Genomic DNA, 20,752 nt, shown 5'->3' with positions numbered 1-20,752 from the left:
CTTTGGTTTATAGAAGCTGTTTTGTCTTCAAACTTGTATTTTTACTGCTGTACATACCTCCCATACATCCAGAATGGATCTTAATACAGACACTGACAAATGCATATGTGTGATCATTACAATTTTACCAAACCAACAAACCTAATGTTGGCTTAAGACTTTTGCAAAGAAGTTGAATACCTGACCTACTTTTTGAAAACTGACACAGGGGTGTAAAGTATATTGTGTTGAATGATGAGACCAAATTCACATTTTGCTGTTAGGTTAAAACTCCATGTGATTACTTTCAAATCAGGTTAAATGCTGCATTTTGACTTAAGTGTTCTTGTTATAAGTCTAACTCTTAGGTTAGTTCCATGAAAACACTTTATTAGAGGTATTTTATATTTCACCTCACTACCATTACCTATATTTTTGAACAATTATTCAGATTTCTGTTTAACCGGTTCATAAGTGTTTAATGTATTTTAAGTTTTTATATTTCCTAGATAATATTTTGTTATATATCATTAGTTGCACATTGCTAACCAAACTTAAATGAATAAAGTGGTTGTTTACATAATCATCACGGTACATGCCTATTTGATTGAGGTTCAAGGTGGAATTGCCAAAGAATTTAACAGTGTCAAGCAACGGCTCTGAATATAATACAGTCAATAACACGTCATGTTTTAAATTCAGTTTTATTGTAACACGGGATGCAAACTTAAAAAAAGAAATGAAAAAATGGTCACAATGTCACATCAAAACTGCTCTATTATTACACTGTTTAAAGCCAGTTAGTTAGCAGTTGAGCATTAAAATACATCATTACCGCAAAAAAAAAAAAAAAAAATCCACCAAATTCTTGTAGTGTTCGGTAAGCCAGACCTAATTCATCTTAATTAATTATGTACACAAATATCCAAACAAATACAAATACAAATACATATATACAAAAAAACAAACAAATGCAAACTCTACCTGGTAATTTAAAGAAGTACAGCACTAAAACCCGCAGAACTAATAAAAGAGTGCAACATAATTTGACAAAACCTATAATATAAAAATACCATAGAGATTATTTGTACTTTTCTTTTCTGCTTTAAAGTCAAATAAAAGCAAATATCATTTCCATTGTGCATTACATTAGAAACATACTCGATACCAGCAGACTCTGCCTTCTTCAGTTGTACTTTACAAGCAATAATTATCCATGTTCCAGACAGATGCTAGAGGCAGAACACACCCATTCAACAGCTCTCATTAGTCACATATAAGTAACAAACCCAGGGTTAACGGAACGGCTTAGTATGAAGCTTAAGAATGACAAATCTAGCATCAGACCACCTATGGCACAGTTAACCTAGAATCTGAACAGTCCATGCATAAAAACACAACAAAACTAAATAAAACTTTCATCATTTGCATTAGTTGCTACATATAAGTGCATGTTTTCTATGGAAGTAAATCTGTCTCATCAGATTTTGAATTATGAAAGCCATTGAATTTCTAGCACTGAATTTTTTTGCACTGAAATTGCGTATCTGAATTTTTTTTTGCACTGAAATTAAGCATCTGCTTTTTTTTGCACTGAAATTACGTATCTGAATTTTTTTTGCACTGAAATTAAATATCAGAATTTTTTTTTGCACTGAAATTAAAAATCTGAATTTTTTTTTGTTGCACTGAAATTAAATATCTGAATTTTTTTTGCTCTGGAATTAAGTATCTGAATTTTTTTTTGCACTGAAATTAAGTATCTGAATTTTTTTTTTTTTTTGCACTGAAATTACATATCTGATTTTTTTTTTTTTTGCACTGAAATTAAGTATCTGATTTTTTTTTTTTGCACTGAAATTATCTATCTGATTTTTTTCTTTTTTGCACTGAAATTAAGTATCTGAATTTTTCTTTTGCACTGAAATTAAGTATTTGAATTTTTTTTTTTTTTTGCACTGAAATTACGTATCTGAATTTTTTGTCTGTCAGTTTTATTATGTTGATGAATTTAGAATAAAAAAATTCAGATGCAAAAAGTTCAGATGCAAAAAATTCAGAAGGAAGAAATTCAGATCATACATCCGGGACACCAAGGATAAGCAATGATTCTATCTCAAGTCAAACCGCCAGCCAGCCAATCAAGTTACGTTAGCTTGGTTATGTGACGCCGAAAAAATTCAGATACTTAATTTCAGTGCAAAAAGATTCAGTGCTAGAAATTCAGTGGCTTTTATAATTCAAAATCTGATGAGACAGATTTACTTCCATAGTTTTAGTTGGATTATTTTAGTTGGATTATTGCAAATTATTAACATGCTTCAATATTTATCTTTCTATTATGTCTCTATACAAAAACTATTGTTTGAGTGTAAGTTTAAACACAGGTTTAAAGGCTCCTTTTTCTATTCCATTTATTGTTCGGGCTTTTCTTTCCTGTTGTTCTTACTAGGAGTAAAGAACCACAGTAGGGGTGCTTTGACTGCACTATAGATTGACTTTGAATGGATTTGTACCTCCTGACTGGTTCTCAAATGCAGCCTCTAGTGGATTAAGGCATGCTGTAACCAGACCAGTGGTTTCATTCCAACTCCAGGCTGGGAGGTGCTTATTCTAAATCATGTAGTTGACGTGCAGATACTAAATGATGATAAGTACGGGTAGGAAATCTGTTTTGTTTGCACTGTTCTGTTTGGCCACACAGGTAGGTCCAAGGTTCAAAATGTGTTTAACCAAGCTAACTATTTAATACTATATTATACGTCTGACTGGTTTGTTCTGTTTTTTGTTTGTTTTTTTTACTTCCTGGGTCCATCCCCTCTATGTGCCTCTGGCTGTCATTCTTTGTCTAACTGGTCATTATTGAAACCAAAGTGAGGAATTATCTTTAGCAAAGTTCTTCCCTCCAATGAGTTGTAACAACAGAGCTTGGGCAGGGTAACCCATGATTTATTGCCTCTATAAATCTGTTGCTGTGTTAGTTTTACACATTGTACTAATGCCATGATATATACATTGTCAAATCAATTGGCAGAGCTTCTTTTGGCAGATAGAATACATAAACAATGCACTTTTTGGTAATAAAAAACATTAAAAACTCTTTACTAAATAGTCTTTGAATGGAAATTCAGTATATCTATTACCTTGAGAGTCATGTAGTCAACTAAACTGCATTAAACTGAATTCCCAGTATAAAATCAAAACCGAAATTCCAGAGTAAATCCTAGCAGGTGTGACATTTGCTAATATTTTGCATATGAGTTGTTTTATGCTCTTGTACTCGATTCAACATTTCTTTCAGTGACTGAGACTTTCTTATGTTGCACAACTACTCTTTGGCTCCCTTGCATCTTGGGTGTGGCTGTCAGAGCAAAGTCCTCATTTGACCCCGCAGAAGTGGCTGAACCCACTGAAAAGCTTTGACTTTTGACTTGTACACCTTGACCTCTGACCTCCATGCCTTGTGCTACTAACCCCTGTCCAGTCTGAATAAGACCATGCTGGAGGTGTGCGCCCTGTTCTCTACCTGCAGATCCGTTCTCCACCACTAACACCTGTCTGGACCTGGAGGCAGCTCCTTGTGAAACGCCCTGCACCACCTGTCCTGCTGCTGCGGCTGCCGCTCCCATTCCTATTTGCTTATCTACGAGGACCACACCCTGAGAGCCTTGGATTCCCCCAACCTGCACTACCCCTTGACTTAGCCCGACTTGAGCCACTTGACCCACTGCTTGCTGGGCGCCTCCTGTCACAAGGACGACTTGGGGTTTGGGATCGACTACATACATGGGTGCAGCAGTGTAGTACATAGCAGGCTGCTGGATGAGTAGGGTCTGTGTGGGAATCACTATCTTGTCCTGGACCTGTACCTTTGGAACGGCGGCTGACCTTTGGGCCCTCTCTGTGATTCGTTCCTCCTGAACGACAGTGGATGATCCAGATGCTACATTAGACATGTTGACCAAGCTGCTATTGACACGCTCCCTGTCCCGGAGTGTTTCTGTGTGAGTATGGACGTGAGTGTGGGTGGAGGTGGAAGGCTTAATCGGAGACACCGGCCTGGGAGGAGCGATAGAAACCCCTACATCCACAGATTCTGTCTCTAAAGTGGACCCCTGACAAATGGCTGCCAGGGTTTTGAATTTAGGACCCAGGTCGTTGAGGAATGATAGGTCGTCGTCATTCTCCAGGAGACTGCAGCACCCCACAGAGCCCGCCAGTGACTCCTGACCTTCATAGTCGTACACCAGGAAACCATCCTTCTGCTGTGATTGCTGTGCAGTATAGTTGGACTTCTACAATAAAGCAAAACCACATACATGTTACTTTAATGACATGTTATATCAAGCTGTTTTTATTTGTCCATACAGGTAGTACAAATAAAATGAGTTATGCTTCACACTACAGCTGCTAATACACACCTGATCAAAATTTTAAGACCAGTTGAAAAATTGCAAGAATTTACATTTTGCACTGTTGGATCTTAAGAAGGTTCTAAGTAGAGTTTCAAAATGCAAAAAGAAGAAATAGGAGGGACACAAAAAAAAAAATAAAATAAAAAATGACTATGCAATTTGTTGAAAACAACAATTAAATTGAAGTAGGCTGTTCATCAGTTGATCAAAAGTTTAAGACCACAGCCTTTAAAAGCCAAAATTTGTACAAAAATATGCATTCAATGTCATTTTCTGTCAGGTATTCACACTGTCATGACCTCCTGATGGCAAAGACAAAAAAGCTTTCTCTCTTTGAAAATGGTCAGTTTGTTGAGCTGCATAAGCAAGGCCTCTCACAATGCGCCATTGCTGCCAAGGTTGGACGCAGTACTCACTTTTTTTTTTTTTTTTTGTGTCACTCCTATTTCTTCTTTTTGCATTTTGAAACTTTACTTAGAACCTTTGTAAGATCCAATAGTGCAAAATGTAAATCCTTGCAATTTTTCAACTGGTCTTAAAATTTTGATCAGGTGTGTATGACATCAGAAATCTCTCCATATATTGTACAATTCTCTTGTTCTACCATATCTCAACTATTGTGTAGCGATATGGGATAATAATTAGAAATCAAATATTAATTCTACATTCTTACTTCAAAAAAAGGCAATTCAAATTGTCAAGCAAACACACTTAGCTCCAACAAATCCCCTATTTATAAAATTAAATGCTCTAAAACTACACAATCTTGTCGACCTTAATACTCTTATCATAATGTATAAAGCCCATGACCATATGCTCCCCTACAGACTACAGGAGACGTTTGAACTCAGGCAAAGTAATTATAATTTAAGGGGAAGTGAAATCTACAAGAAAATGAAGTGTTGAACAAACATAAAAAGCCAGTGCATCACTGTTAGAATGTGGAATAATCTGTGGAATAATCTGGAGCAAAACTTTAAAATGTCTTCTTCAGTTTCTGCATTTAAAAGGATGTATAAATCCACAACAATAACAACATATAGAACATTATCTGAATAAGTGAATATCTAGTTATAACACAGAAATACACATAAAATAAGATATTATTGTGATTAATTAATTATTATGATAAGAAGATATCACATTTATCAATCATTGTATTTGTAGTAAATAATTAAAGTGCATACAAATATTATAGTTTATATTAAAAACGGATGATTATCAGAATCAGAATCAGATTTATTGTCAAGTTATTTTTACATTACAAGGAATTTGTCTTAGTTCTGTTGGTGCAAACAGTTAAAAGAAGCAGATATCAAAAATAAAAATAAGAATATGGAAAAACAGAAGTGTTTGCCTTCTGAAGTGAAAAAGAGAAGAAGGTATTATATACATATATGCATTAACATTTGTGCCGAAAACTGTAGTTTCCTTTAAGTGACAGTAGTGCGTAACAGTGCAAAATAAGCAGCTGTGCAATAATAATAATGTTCATGACAAATCTGATTGTGTGTGAGGTGACCAAAAAAAGTGTATCTGAATGGCTTGTATGGATGTTTTGTGTTATTGTAAAAATATACAGAAGAAAAGGTGTGTTAACAAAGCAAAGGAAGTGGATTTAATTTAATTATTAGTTTGTGAAGTAGGGGTGGGAGTCAATAAGTTCTACTTCTTCCCACTCCTTTTCGAGCGCAGAAATATTTTGTTTGACCATCTTGTATTGTTCTGTGTTATCTGATGATTCTATGTGCTCAAAATAAAACTACACTACTACTATTTGAATCTTTCCAAAATTTACAGTATGTAATTTGTACTTCTTTGGGTGACAGTTTCCTGTTATACTTCTGTTTACTCACACTTGTGTAATACTCCTCCAGGAACTGATCAGATAGAGCCATGCCATCAAAGACCCCAGCACTCTTCTGAGAGTAGTAGTGGTCTTGTCCTGTCATGGTTCCTCCGTGCATGTAGCCCATGTTCCCCTGCCCACTGTAGTGAGAATACCGATTGTATTGCTCCATGTTCTCAGCCCAGGTGGAAGTGTTAAGGCCACCACCGAAGGCTCCTCCTCCAAGAGCCATCCCTCCAGCTTCAGCCAGTCCCTGGAAACCCTTTGCTGAGACAGTGTTGATGTCTTTGGTTGTCAATGCGCCACCATCAACTTCAGCTGCATGTAGAAGAGGAAGCTCCTGTCAAAGAGAATGAAACCCCACATGTAAATGACAGCTATGAATGTTTACTGTTGTCTTTGCCTAAATCTAGGCTGTTCTCGGTGAAGTACCTTGTCCTCTCCTTGCCCCTCAGTGTGATATGAGATTAGCTGTTGTTTAGTATCAAATGGAATGGCCTTGAAATCTCCCATAGCTGCTGCACCTCCACACAGGCAGAACAGCAGGAGAAGAGGAATCACTGTCGAAAACACACATTATATACACATATTAGGGCTGTGTATTGGCAAGAATCTGACGATACGATACAAATCACAATACTAGGATCACGATACGATATATCATGATACTGTTAAAAAGGCAATTTTTTGTTTGTTTCTTTTTTTTAAATGATTATTTCCTTGAAGAATTGAAATACAGCTGAAATCTGCACAAATACTAAACACATTTTTATTTGATCCCAACAGAATCTAATGTTATATCACAAAAAGTTCCTGTGTTAAAACTGAAATTCTGTTTTACAGACATTACAGTTTAAGATCCTGTTCAAATGTTCATATTCTATTACATTTACATTTACATTCATGCATTTGGCAGATGCTTTTTTTCCAAAGCGACTTACAGGGGAAAAGCAATCAAATCAAATCAATCGATCAATCAAATTTTATTTATATAGTGCCAGATCACAACAAAAGTTACCTCATGACTCTTTAGTTCTGACACTATTTGTTCAGAACTAACATCAGAACAGTATTTTAGTTCAATTCCAACAAAGGAACTAACATTATTTAATAAAAGAGTGCTAAATAAGAATAAATAAAATAGAAACAAAAAACAAAAACAAAAAAACTAAAATGAACCTCCACAATATCTGCATTTGAATAAATGCCTAAAAATATCAATACAGTACTTTTTAATATCGATACAGTATTGTGAAATGAAATATCGCAATATATTGCAGAACCGATATTTTCTTACACCCCTAACACATTAAAACAAACATTGGTGAAATTCTTTAAAAAAATAATTTTACACAAATCAAATAATGTCAGGTAATGTAGTTGCTGTATAAGCGCACATATTTACATGCAGATGTAGCTATTAAGGAAAGAAATACTTCCTTAATGCACGACAGAGCTAAAGCTAACACCTTCGCCCATTTATAATTGCTCCCATGCTGCAACATGTCAGTGATGCAGCCGTCCAAAGTTAATGATTCCCTTTGAAACAACCAGGAAGACTGGAAGAAAAAAAAATGAATCACATATTGTCTACTTACACAGCAGCAGCAGCAGTCCTAGGAGCAGAAGCAGGACACCCCAAGCTCCAAACCCTGCAGTCTTTGTTCTTCGGGCCGAACATGTTTTAGTGTTTTCATCGCAGGTACACACAGTCACAACCATGGTCTGATCATTTGTGCAGATCTTCCCCTGCTGGTCCTTGATCTCCAGTGTCACTTTGTGAATGCCTGGCCACAAGTTGGCTTGGTCTCGCAAAATGGCTGCAGTTTCTGATGAATAATGCAAAAAAAACTATTTAAACTTGTATCACTACCTGGAAAAACATTTTACTTCTATAAACCAATATCTCATGATAGCATCTCATTTTTTATAAACTACAGAACAAATCAGGTCATTATAAATTCATAGCAGGAAATGCCCAGGTGTAAATGAAGGTGTTTCATGTGAATGTATTTAGAAATGATCATAAACAATAGCAAGACCCCAAAACTCCAATGCAACACAATCTAATAAACTTATAACATATAAAAAGATAATCAGAGCAATAATTTTTGTCAACTTCCATTATATATGTAACTCTACAATGTCAACATCTCCTCATTGTAAAGCTGGCAGAAGACCAGTAGAATCATTATTTCCACAAATAATCCAGTACATAAAGTTACCACGACACCAAAATGTGCTGTCATTACATGTTTGTTCAAATAAATAAGACTTAATCTGTTTGGGTGTTGAGGGCAGTTCCATAGTTACTGTATAAGCATAATAATAATAATAATAATAATAATAATAATAATAATAATAATAATAATAATAATAATGAATTTTATTTATAGGCGCCTTTCAGGACACTCAAGGTCACCGTACAAAGTTGTTAAAAAATAATTAAAACACAATTAAAATTACATATATACATATATAAAACACATAGGTACATAAAATGGCAGTAGATAAAAGTGAAATTATGGAATTGAGTAGGCCTGTCTGAATAAATAAGTCTTAAGCTGGGATTTGAAGGTGGTAATAGAATCACAGTTTTTTATGTTTTTTATATATACAATATACACTGCCAAAAAAAAAAAAAAAAGTTAAGGATATTTCTTCTTTTTTTTGTCTTTTTTTTTTGTCATTTTTGCCATTTGTAAATAAAACTATGTCTGGCCATTAAAAAAAAATGTGTTTCAATTCAATTCACACACACAAAAAAGTAAAAAGCGCTGTGCAAGAATCCCAACTGAAAAAAATAGCCTAAAAATTTAAAATATCCTTAACTCTGTTTGTAGTGTACATCATACATTAAACATCAACCTTGTGTAGCTCTAATCAAAATGAGCAATATTCTTTTCCCTTGTCTCAAGACCGGCCTTACCGTTCAGATTCTCCACTTTCCATTTCCCTTCGCTTTTTTCTTTGATCACCGTGAATTCAAATGGTGAAGAATTAGGGAATTCATCCTTATCTACAGCTACGGCATAGATCACCTGATCCTCAAGACACATTGTCGGACTTGTTTCTATCAGTTCTGGGCAGTTATCATTAAAGTCCTCCACCTGAATGGCTATGGTCCCTGTGGCAGTTTTTGATGGTACCTCTGAAATGAAAAAAAAAAAAAAAAATTGATTTACATTATGCAACAGTGACGCTAAGCAGTTAAAAAAAAGTCTTTACAATACTCACCATTTGTGATGCATATAATTTCAGCATAATACGTTCCATTGATCAAAAACTTTGACTCTCGGTCCGGTAGTTTACTCAGTCTGATATCTGCTGTCTTTTCATCGATAATCAACCAGTTGTCATTATCACGGATTTTTGCGTACCTAAACAAATGAAAATTCATATATGTGAGGATAAGTGATGAGTAGGGATGTAATGATATGAAAATTTCATATCACGGTTGTTGTGGCCAAAATTATCACGATTATCATTATTATCACGGTATTGTTGAAATTGTCCTCAAAATGTTCAAAAAGTACTAATACACACACTGAAATAATTTAACCAAGTTGTATTTTAAAAAGAAGAAAAAAAAAAAAAACAAAAAAAAAACAAACAAAAAAAAAATTAAATAATTGGTACAATGTATCTTCTGTTGGCAGAAACATTCAAATATTAACCCTTAGTGGTCTGAGCCTATTTTGTCCGTTTTTCAGTCCTTTTGATTTTGCCTTTATATACTACATAAACAAATGTTTACTATACCCATGTTTGGTATCTTTTTTTTCCAGCACAACTTCATTTATATCATCTGCCTATTATTTTTTCACTTTAACCTACTATAAAAACACAAAAGGACAAAAAACACAAAAAATATAAAATCCGATTTGAAAAATGTATATAATTTATTGAATAAATAACACACAGATGCTTAACGAACCTTTTAAAAGACTTTAAAAGTGAATATTGGTTCCAAATATTAGGTATAGAAAATTAAAACTGTAATAAATTAAAACTATACTCAAATATTTGACATAACAGCAGATCTTTACATAAGGTTTTTTCTCCTAAAAGTGCGGTAATCAAACACGGTTATCATGATAATTAGAATTTAAACGGTAATACTAACTGTCTGTAATTTTTCCCACGGTTTACCGTTATACCGGTAGTCCTTACATCCCTATTGATGAGTATATCTATTCAGAAAAATAAATATCTAGATGCTTTTAGTAAAATCTTGAAGTGTTCATACCTTACGTTTGTGGCGGTTTTCAGCGTGTCACTGTCAATAGCAGCGTATGTAGTGATGACTTTGTTTAAATTGATGGTGCTATGGTCCTCAGAGAGCGTCACCACTTTCACACTTGGTTGAAACCGAGGGCCCTCCTTCTGATTGATTACATTGATCTTTATTGGGTATTTTGACCCCGTGGCTCCTGTTATGACCCCACTGCCAAAGTTGTACTCTGCTTTGTTGCGAACAGCCAATTCCAAGTTCAGCACCTTGAGTTCTTCATAGTCAATGGGCTGCAGATTTAAGAATAACACATAGGATACAGAATCAAAGAAGGTTCCAGTGTTTAGAATCCATTGACTCTTAGTGAAACTGCAGGTTTTTTTTTTTTACCTTGTTGATCATGATTATTCCCTCGTTTGTCTTAGAATCAGTAGTGATGGTGAAGTATCCAGCTTCATTCCCGGAAACTATTTCGTACACAGCCAACCAATTGTCTGTGTGAATCAGATCCATGTCAATGGCTTTAACCCTGAGAACTTCCTTATTGATAGTGTTCTCCTCCACACTTCCTTCATACTACAACACAAAATGCACACCAACGGTTGCATTAGAACAAACACTGAACAAATAAAAAGGACATATTAATAGTAGTGCTGGGCAGTGATGAAAATTTTTAATCGCAATTAATCGTGTTGATTTCTGCGATTAATTGCGATTTATCGCATAGTTATGGGGGTGGTTGCCAGCATCAACAGTGTGTATTGCCTTTAAGTGATATTTAAGACTCGAAGGACTCGAAGTGATAAAAAATAATTCCACATTTCAGTGCTTACAAACAACCCCACCATCTGAAGACATTTCAAATGAAAATGTCCATGGAAAAGACCGCTACTTTTCTCCATGTTTATGTCCCCACCAGCTTATTTCCGCTTGTGAGTGATTGACAGGAGTCTTAAGCCCACTAATAAGTACTAATACTAATAAGCCCAATAATATGTGATGTTCAGTTGTTCAAAACAAGCAAAGGGGCCCTCTAGCGGTCGGAATAAGTTGCACTAATGTACGTTTTGTCCTTGCGGTGTTCCCGTAGCCAGTTCAGACATAAGAAGGAACTAACAGACACGTTTCTTTCACTCTGTTTGTTTGGCCCCAAAAACGTTTGCCTGTGAGTATTTTATGTTCAGATGTTGTAAGAATGAATAGAATTAAATATCTCTGATGTGAACCTGTGTCGCTGGATAAAATAACGTTGTAAATCTTAAATTAATCTGTAAATGCTAATCGAGCTAGCTATCTTTTTCCCATTCATTTAAATGTATAATGCCATGTAAATGTACTAAGGCAATGAAAAGAACTGAGACATATTTTGTTTGTATGTTGCAGTTTTACAGTGAGTCTCAAGTAAAAGATTTGGAGAGAAGTTTTCGGCGTCCGGCTTTTCTCGGTAAACCTGTTGTCTATCTGCTGAGCTAATCGCTACACGCACACAAGCAGGAGCAGAATAATAGGAGTTAGAATAAAACGGCATTAACGTGAGATTAAAAAAAAATAAAAAAACATTGTCAGCGTTATTTAATGAATGCGTTAACACAGTAATGACACGTTAACTTGCCCAGCCCTAACTAATAGGTAATGTCAGACCTACCGATTCTTTTTCCAGTGTGGGTATATTATCATTTATATCCAGAAGTTTGATCACAATTTCTCCAGTTCCTGTGTTTCCTCCACGTTGGCCATTAAAGTCAGAGGCTTTAATAATAAGCCTGTATGTATCTTGTGTCTAAAACAGAAAAATAGATATAATTTCAGCAATCTACTTCTAAAATCCAATACTAATCATTTCAAATAATTCATTGCCTCAGTAAAATTTCTCACCTCCCTATCCAGCCTGCTCCTTTGGACCATGACTTCTCCGGTTTGAGAGTTTATAAAGAACAACCCTCCATGGTTGCTCTCCTCCACAATGCTGTAGTGGATCTGAGAGTTGACGGAGCCCGCCTCATCGTCATCAGTAGCGTTCACTTTCATGACAACAGTGCCTAGAAATCATAGGAGTGAATGAGTCAGTTGTTGTGATCATACATTTAAAGGTGTTGTGTGTCTCATCCGTCTCATAAATGCAGATGTCTTTAAAATACCTGCTGCGCTTCCTTCTTTGACACTTCCAACTTGCCCTACTTTAATGACCGGTGGGCAGTCGTTCTCATCCACAACAGTGATTCTAAGGTCAATATCGTTCTCTGCGTAGGAGCCGTTGGTGAATTTTGCCACACCTTTTAACTATAAAAATAGACATTATCACTACTTTGGAACAAGAGTGTATATACTTATGAATACAAACATATCATTTTAGTGCACTTACATGATAGAAGGCGAATTCCTCTCTGTCAAGTTTTTTATGGATTTTCACGTAACCATTATTAGGATTGACGCTAAATACACCCACTGGTGGCTGGTCAACACCAGGCCCAGTTAGTGAGTATACAACCCTTGTATAGTTCTCCTTATCAGAGCGGATCTGAAACAAAATGAACACATTTTATCTTTCTGTTTATTACCTGTAAATTAAATGACTGCTTCACTGCTAATATTTTTAGTATACAAGGCATATATTCAGTAGGTTATTAGATAAAGTATGTTTTGACTCTGATAAAAACAACTTTCTGTCACTGTATCATATTAAATTAAGTGTATCAGCAAGAGCCACATCTTAAAACATAACACTATGAAACACAGGTGTGTCTGCCTGATGTGTGAACAATAATGTATTCATGATCATGAGTCTGAAGTGATTAATTGTGAGCGGGAAGTTTGCCAGTGTCTGACAAACTCCCACAAATTTTAATCTAGACTGAAACTCACACAAACTTCACACTGGAGGTCAAACCCAGTTCAGTAGTTCAACTGATGATGAGATTATTTATTTTAAGAAATAAATGTGCCAAACCCATATTCAATACACTGGTCTACATCTAAGTAAAAACCTCCAGAAAAAAGGTAATGGAACTTTAATTTTGAAGTTTCTAAAAATGCTGGTAGGATGTAGTTTCCAAGATAGTCTTTTGTTGAAATGATTTATATATTCACTTTCCAGGTTCTTTCTAGTGGACGACTTATACATCTATTGTATAAATGTCCCTAAACCCATATATATGTGTATATAATAACACTAAACATCAGCTAACCAGCACTTCTGTCATTTGTTTTCCATTAATTTTTGTTTAAAGTACGTAGTATGTATATATTAAAGCACAGGTGTCAAACATGAGGCCCGGGGGTTAAATCCAGCCCACCAAAGGGTCCAATCTGGCCCCTGGGATGAATTTGTGTAATTCAGAAATTACACTGACAATATTCACAATCAAGGGTGTTAGAATCATTTTAGGTCAATTCAATCTCAAGTAGGTCAGACCAGTAAAACACTGTCATAATAACCTATAAATAATGAAAACTACAAATTTTTCTCTTTGTTGTAGCGTTAAAAAAAAGTAAAATTACACAAAAATGTTAATATTTACAGACTAGCCTTTTACAAAAAATGTGAATAACCTGAAATTTCTGAAGAGAAGTATGTGGAACTTTAACAATATTCTGCCTCTTATTAAATGTTGTGTGTATTTGTAGATCCACCGAGATCTGTAAGTTGCAATGAATATGTATAAATGATAAACTAAAATTGCTCTTATTTTTTAAAAGAATTTTCAGGTTCATATTTGTTCATGTTATCTTCAAGTACGGTTCGTAGATGTAAACATTTTCATCATGGAATTTGACTTTTTTCACTCAAAAACAGACAAAAAAACTTTGGAGTTGGCAATATTTAAAAGTTCTTATCCTATTATTTATATTATTTTACTGGTCCGGGCCACTTTAGATCATATTAGGCTGTATGTAGCCCCTGAACCAAAATGAGTTTGACACCCCTGTATTAAAGTATGTAAAATTTAGATCATTTCTAAAATATTGTGGACCAGTGGCATTAGCATAGTTTTATTAAAAAAATACAAATAAATAAATAAATAAATAAATTAACAACAAGTATATAAATTAAGATTCATCTAGGCTACAATACAAAATGAAAATGACATCTGAGTGAAATTAGTGAAATACAACATACTCTTGCAATATACTCATAACCAGTGTAGTCTATGTTCTCGTGCAGCTTTCTGGGGGCAATGATCCATTCCCTTTTCTGTCTCCTAAGTCCTGGATCATTGCCTTTTGCACTAGCAGGAACAACCTACAGGTAAACACAAAAGAAGGAAATGTGAGATCACTATTGGACTTTAATATAAAGCGTCCTGAAACAATGAAACATGAGGCGTTTAAGCGTCGTTGTAAATATGGACACGTCCGCTTTTTTTTTCTTTTCTTTTTCGTTTAACTTTGTGAGTTGAATCCCCCCGTTGATCCTTGTACACTACCAGAGGAAAACCACACCTGTTAGAGATCCCGTTAGTCTATGATCCCGACCCTGATCCACATTGTGGACTTACCGTTATGAAGAACGCCAACAGCACCAGAAGGCAACATTTCACTAGATGCGCCATCGATAAGTTATGGAAAAAAATAAAGTGAAATAGGAACTTGTTATCCTGTCGAAGTGAAATCCTGTGGGCTTTCCTCCCTTCTGGACTCTATAGTCAGTTTCGTTGAGACTTTGCCCCTTTTTTCAGAGTAGGAAGAAGTTTTCCAGCGATAGGCGGTTCCTCTCTCCGTTTGATTCCTGATAACAGGCGGAGAGAAAGGAGGGGGTTCTGTCCACTCATTGCATTGCTGTAATGTTTCTGTGACGCCTATTGTCTTTCACCACTTGTAATAAAAACAACCAACAAAATGAAACAGGCAGACAGACAGCACTTTCACTGGATCCTGATCACTATCAAAACCACCCCCAAAAAACCAGAAAGACGTGTGTGTTTATGGAGGAAAACCTGCAGTGGCAGGTTAAAACCTTTTCATGCATGAATTATGAGAACCTTAGTCAAGATTGTTTTTTTTTTTTTTTTTTTTTTTTTTATTCCTCTTTAGGCATGGAAAAAAAACAAAAAAAACAAAAACAATGCGATTGAATTTTTTAAAATTAACCCTTTCATGCATGAATTATGAGAACCTTAGTAAAGATTTTTTTCTTGAGTATTTTTATTCCTCCTTAGACAAGAAAAAAACAAAAAAAACAATGCGATCAATTTTTTTTTTTTTTTATGGAGTTACAATAATGTCCATGCATTTGATTTTTGAAGTAAAAAAACGTGTGTTTAAAACGGAAGAGGATTAGGGCCACTGGGGAAAAAAATACAATAAATTAAAATAAGGTCCAATATATGTATATATTTATTATTATTATTATTATTATTATTATTATTATTATTATTATTATTATTATTAAAAAAAGTCAGAATTCTGACTTTAAACTCAGAATTCTGAGGAAAAAAGTCAGAATTCTGAGTTTAAAGTCAGAATTCAGAGTTTAAAGTCAGAACTCTGAGGAAAAAACAGTCAGAATTCAGAGTTTAAAGTCAGAATTCTGAGGAAAAAAAAGTCAGAATTCTGAGTTTAAAGTCAGAATTCTGAGATAAAAATTTCAGAATTCTGAGAATAAAGTCCAGTGGCCCTAATCCTGTTCTGTAAGAAAGTAATATGAAAACAGTGAAATAAAAACATTTTTAATGCTGCAAATCTGATGTTTTCTCCCATACCTTTGTGTCTAACAAATAAGTGATTTACACTCAGACATGTTACTGCAGATCAGGTTTATCAAGAACAGCAAAGTTAAAGTAATGGTCTGAATGTCAGTGTATTATGGGATGATGCATTAGTGTCCACTGTGTTGGCTGATATGGAACTAAAACAACTAAACCCATGAATATACAAGAGAACAGCTGGAGAAGAACTGTCCACTGGAGTGACCACTAGGCATGAAAGGGTTAACCTATTTTTCATGGAGTTACAAAAATGTTCACTCATTTGGACACCATAAGTTTTAAGTTTTGAAGCAAAGAAATATGTATTTAAAACTCATCATCAGAAAGTGATATACTGTGTGAAAACTATGAAATAAAAACATTTTTCTTGCAGCTAATCTGAAGTTTTCTCACATTTTAACATACTCTGATACTAGTTATTACTCACTTCACGGAGATAATATGCAAAAAAAACCAAAACAAAACAAAACAAAACTTTTTGTGTGTTAATTACAGTCTAATAACAATTAGTAATTGATTTACACTCAAACATGCTACTGGGTCCAAACACAGTAATGTCCCATCAGAGAGTGAACCTTAATTGATTGCCATTCCAACATTTATTTCAATATAAAGTAGCTTCTTGTTACGGATAATCCTTTATGGTCCAACTAAAGCAAAAATTAATTTAAAAGTAAAAATATGGGTCATTTAGCAAAACTAATCTGTCAAATTGTCCCTAAAATGTTCCGTCAGAGAGATTTCGAATACTGTGTTTTTTTTACCCTACTGCAGATCAGGTTTATCAAGAACAGGAAAGCGTCCACTGTGTTGGTTGATATGCAAATAAAACAACGAAACCCATGAATTTAGAAGAGAACAGCTGTAGAATAGCTGTCCACTGTAGTGACCACTATGCATGAAAGGGTTAAAGAAAGAGTATTCACTTAAGTTCTGGAGGAAAGAAATCAAGAGGCAGGGTTAAATGTGCTTTTTCTGTAACATTTTTGATAAGTGAAAGTATTACAGTCCATTTACACCAATGGTTTTCTCACTGGTTTGTGGAACTTCATCGGCGTCTGTGAAATTCCTAAGACTTACACCTCTGTTTCTATGTTAGCACTCAGCTGCACAATGCACCCAGTATGTACATGTAGGCCTGGGATTGTTTGTTTTACACAGAGAAAAAATAAAAAAAAGAACGGGAGATAAAGAAAAAAAAAAAAAAAAAGGTGTGCACTAACACAAGGAGAGTTGGTGTTGCCTGGATACAAGAAACTCACAATCCTCGTGATCATAGGTGTGTGACAGACTGACGGGGTGTCTTAAGTTGCATCATTCAAACTTTAGATTGCATAGTTTAAAGGCATTAAGAGGAGTTATTATGACTGTACATCTTACTGAAATACTGCATATTATTAGGAAAAGTAACTCTACTTCTGATGTAATGAAGCACTTTCCAAATCGGCTTTTCAGAAGAAGTGTAAAGGTGACAGGGTGGTTTCATCACATCCACATGAGTCACAACAAATACTGATAAAGAGTTACCCTTTCAATCAAGGAAACAGCAATGATTCCACTTAAGATAGAGATGTCTGAGCCTCGAGCAACTGGTATAGTTTAATATGGGCTCGGAGTAATTAATCTGACTGATAATTAAAATGGTACTAAACTAATTATATGAAACCAACATTTAAAAAATGTGAAATGTCACTTTAAATTGAGAAATGCAGTGCGGCGAGTCATGACAAACTCTAATCTGGGTGTGTCGGGTTGTGTCTGTCCAGTGGTGCGAGGTGAGCAGTTTTTGTCAACATGTGGATGTCCTGAGAAGCACAACCACAGTGTTTTCTAAACACAGACACAAGGTTAATTTACTCTGCAGTTAAAGCATATAGGTAAGATGGAGTGACTAGTCTACTCAGTATTTTATTCAACTAAAAAAATAAATATTTGCTAAAAAAAAAAGAGCCAAATCAAAGCTTAAAATATGGTACTTGTTTGAGGTATGTGCAAATCATACATTATAAATGTAAGATAATACACTGTCGCCCATAAAAGTGGAATTAAATGTTTTTACCTCTTCTCATGAAATGATTGTGACAATGCAATTTATTCTTAATAGATGAAATGTAAAGTGTCATTGCATCAGGTCAAAAAGGTTACTGAGGTGTATATATACAAATATATATTATAAATAAATAGAAATAAAAGGAGGAAAACAAAATTATTCCAACTTTAGGCGACATATGGTTTACTTTGCTTGGTAGTTTAACCCATAAAGACCCAAACATCCACCGACGACCAAAAGCATCCACTGATCTAAACCGTTTAATATCTATTGATCCATTAATCCTATCAATACATGTAAATAATTGGTATAAAATGCAGTTTGTCATCTTTTCATGGTCATCAGATATGACCCATTTGGATGTTCAGAGGCTCTGTAGTTATCGTGGAAACACCATCATCTTCTACAACATTGATTTACTAGTAAAACTTATGGGGTTGGATCAATGACAGTGGATGGACGCACCGAGTTTATATTCAGTTAATGATATGTTCGCTGAAAAAGTCCCTTTTTCTTCAGCTTTTGCCATTTAAATGTAATAACCTTTGAATTTACTCTGTTTTCATGAACGTCTAAATTAAATACAGGAAATTAAATATAAGGAAATACATGATTTACAGTGAAAAATGCAACATACAGAGGATAATACTGTAATAAATAATGATAAATCACTTCAGTAAAGATTAAATAGAGAGAAAAATTAATTTGGGAACTGACACAAAAGTAGCACAGGGTCTTTATGGGTTAGCACTGAAGCAGTGCAATATAGAGTATTTATCTTAAAAGTGTAATTTTAAAAGATTTTATCGCCTGATAGTGTGCGGTGATGTGCTATTTTGTTCACCTCTTTTGTAACAGTGTCGGTGCAATAACAGTATAACACACTGCAGCTAAAATACGATAGCATTAGCAATAATATACAGTAGAAAAAATCTTATTCTGATGATTATGACAGTTTATCTTAAATCATGTTCAAGCAGAACTGAATTATTTAATATTAATGAGGGATTTATTGCAGATACGTATTTGTTTTAACTACTTATGTCAGCTAATTTTCTAATGTCTGATTAATATATGACTCACTGTGACCTGCGTTACAACTTAAAAGAGACAAAAAAAAAAAAAAAAAAACTGTGCTGTTACTCATGTTACTTTCTCGAAAACAGTCAGTTAACTGGTTTTCATCTCTTCGTCACCCAAACACTGACGTGCCTGTGACACCCTGCCTCCTGCAGGAGCTCAGCCAAAGGGTGTGGACCGGGGTGGGAAAACGCATTCTGAAAAACTTTCTAACCTCAGGCCAACACCGTAGATGATACAGTCATAAATCCACTGTCTGAAATGGTAATGAAATTGTGTTTTTCAGCTGTCGTCTGTCTTATGGGTGTGATGCAAACAAGTTGCTGGCAGTGATTGCACAACATGTACTTTCATACACCTTGATACTTTGGAAGGTGCTGAAACACAGACCAGTGTATTCCAAGAAACAAACATTACTGAAGTTGCATAAAATCACAACGGAACGGAAGCTTCTAAGTTCATCATGACTTGTATGATTCAGAAAATAATTCTTGACTGACTGGACTGAAGCATAGAATAGAATAGAATAGAATAGAATAGCCTTTATTGTCATTGTGTGTACAGTGAAATTAGGACTACAACTCCAGTCAGTGCAACAATATTAACAAAACACCAGTACTTTAGAAAATAAGAATGAAGCGAATATAAAATGACAAAAAGTAAAAATGAGATAAGAAAATACAATATGAATTTTACTATTTTAATAGAATAGAATAGAATAGAATAGAATGTCGTTATTGTCACTATACACGTACAATGAGATTGAAAAAGCAGCTCCTTCGTACAAACATACACATAGAGTTTAACAGCATAAAAATGATAGATTTCAATAATGAATAAATGTGTGTATCCTGAGATAAAATAAGTTAAAATAAGTTATATATACAGTATGAAATATTAAAAATTGCACAGTACTATGGTCAGAATGATATTGCACAGAAAGTCGTAAATACTGATTGCACAGTAGGTGGTTGAGAGGTAGTCTGGGGGGTCGGGGGGTGGGGTGGGGTGTGAGTATGTGTGTGAGTGTGTTTTAAAAGTAACATAAGAATGGAGCTGAGTAGAATAAAAAGTAAAACTGGACAAAATATGAATAGATGCAAATTTACAGCATTAACAGTATGTGACAGTATGTATGGTATTAACAGTATGAATTACTCATGAATAACAGTATGTACATTTATGAAACAGTATATCTATAAACAATATTAACAGTATGTTTTACTCATGAATAACAGTATGTACATTTATGAGACAGTATACCTATAAACAATATTAACAGTGTGTATTACCCATGAATAACAGTATGTATATTTATGAAAAGGTATCTCTATTAATAGTATTAACAGTATGTATTGCTTATAAAAACAGCACATATTTCTATGTAAATAGTATGTGTACCTATGAACCAAGTCTTTTGCCTGCAAATTTGCAGAGATT

The 20,752-nt window shown here is 34.6% G+C and overlaps 1 protein-coding gene across 1 annotated transcript; it reads right to left on the bottom strand.

Moving 5' to 3' along the window:
- Positions 1 to 2,404: 2,404 nt before the first annotated feature.
- LOC115437989 (desmoglein-2-like) lies at positions 2,405 to 15,212 on the bottom strand. The gene is made up of 14 exons (XM_030161416.1): positions 14,974 to 15,212; positions 14,595 to 14,717; positions 12,840 to 12,995; positions 12,616 to 12,757; positions 12,353 to 12,516; positions 12,123 to 12,257; positions 10,868 to 11,053; positions 10,493 to 10,767; positions 9,481 to 9,623; positions 9,173 to 9,394; positions 7,842 to 8,072; positions 6,676 to 6,803; positions 6,251 to 6,583; positions 2,405 to 4,274 (listed from the first exon to the last, which is right to left on the bottom strand). Exons 1-14 carry the CDS (start codon positions 15,025 to 15,027, stop codon positions 3,246 to 3,248), a joined length of 3,321 nt encoding a protein of 1,106 aa, XP_030017276.1. The 5' UTR covers positions 15,028 to 15,212; the 3' UTR covers positions 2,405 to 3,245.
- Positions 15,213 to 20,752: the final 5,540 nt, after the last annotated feature.

This window comes from Sphaeramia orbicularis, chromosome 17 (genome assembly GCF_902148855.1).
Source record: "Sphaeramia orbicularis chromosome 17, fSphaOr1.1, whole genome shotgun sequence".
Lineage (NCBI taxonomy): Eukaryota > Metazoa > Chordata > Actinopteri > Kurtiformes > Apogonidae > Sphaeramia > Sphaeramia orbicularis.
Note: the sequence above shows the minus strand (reverse complement) of the source record. Positions and strands in the feature narration are given on the sequence as shown.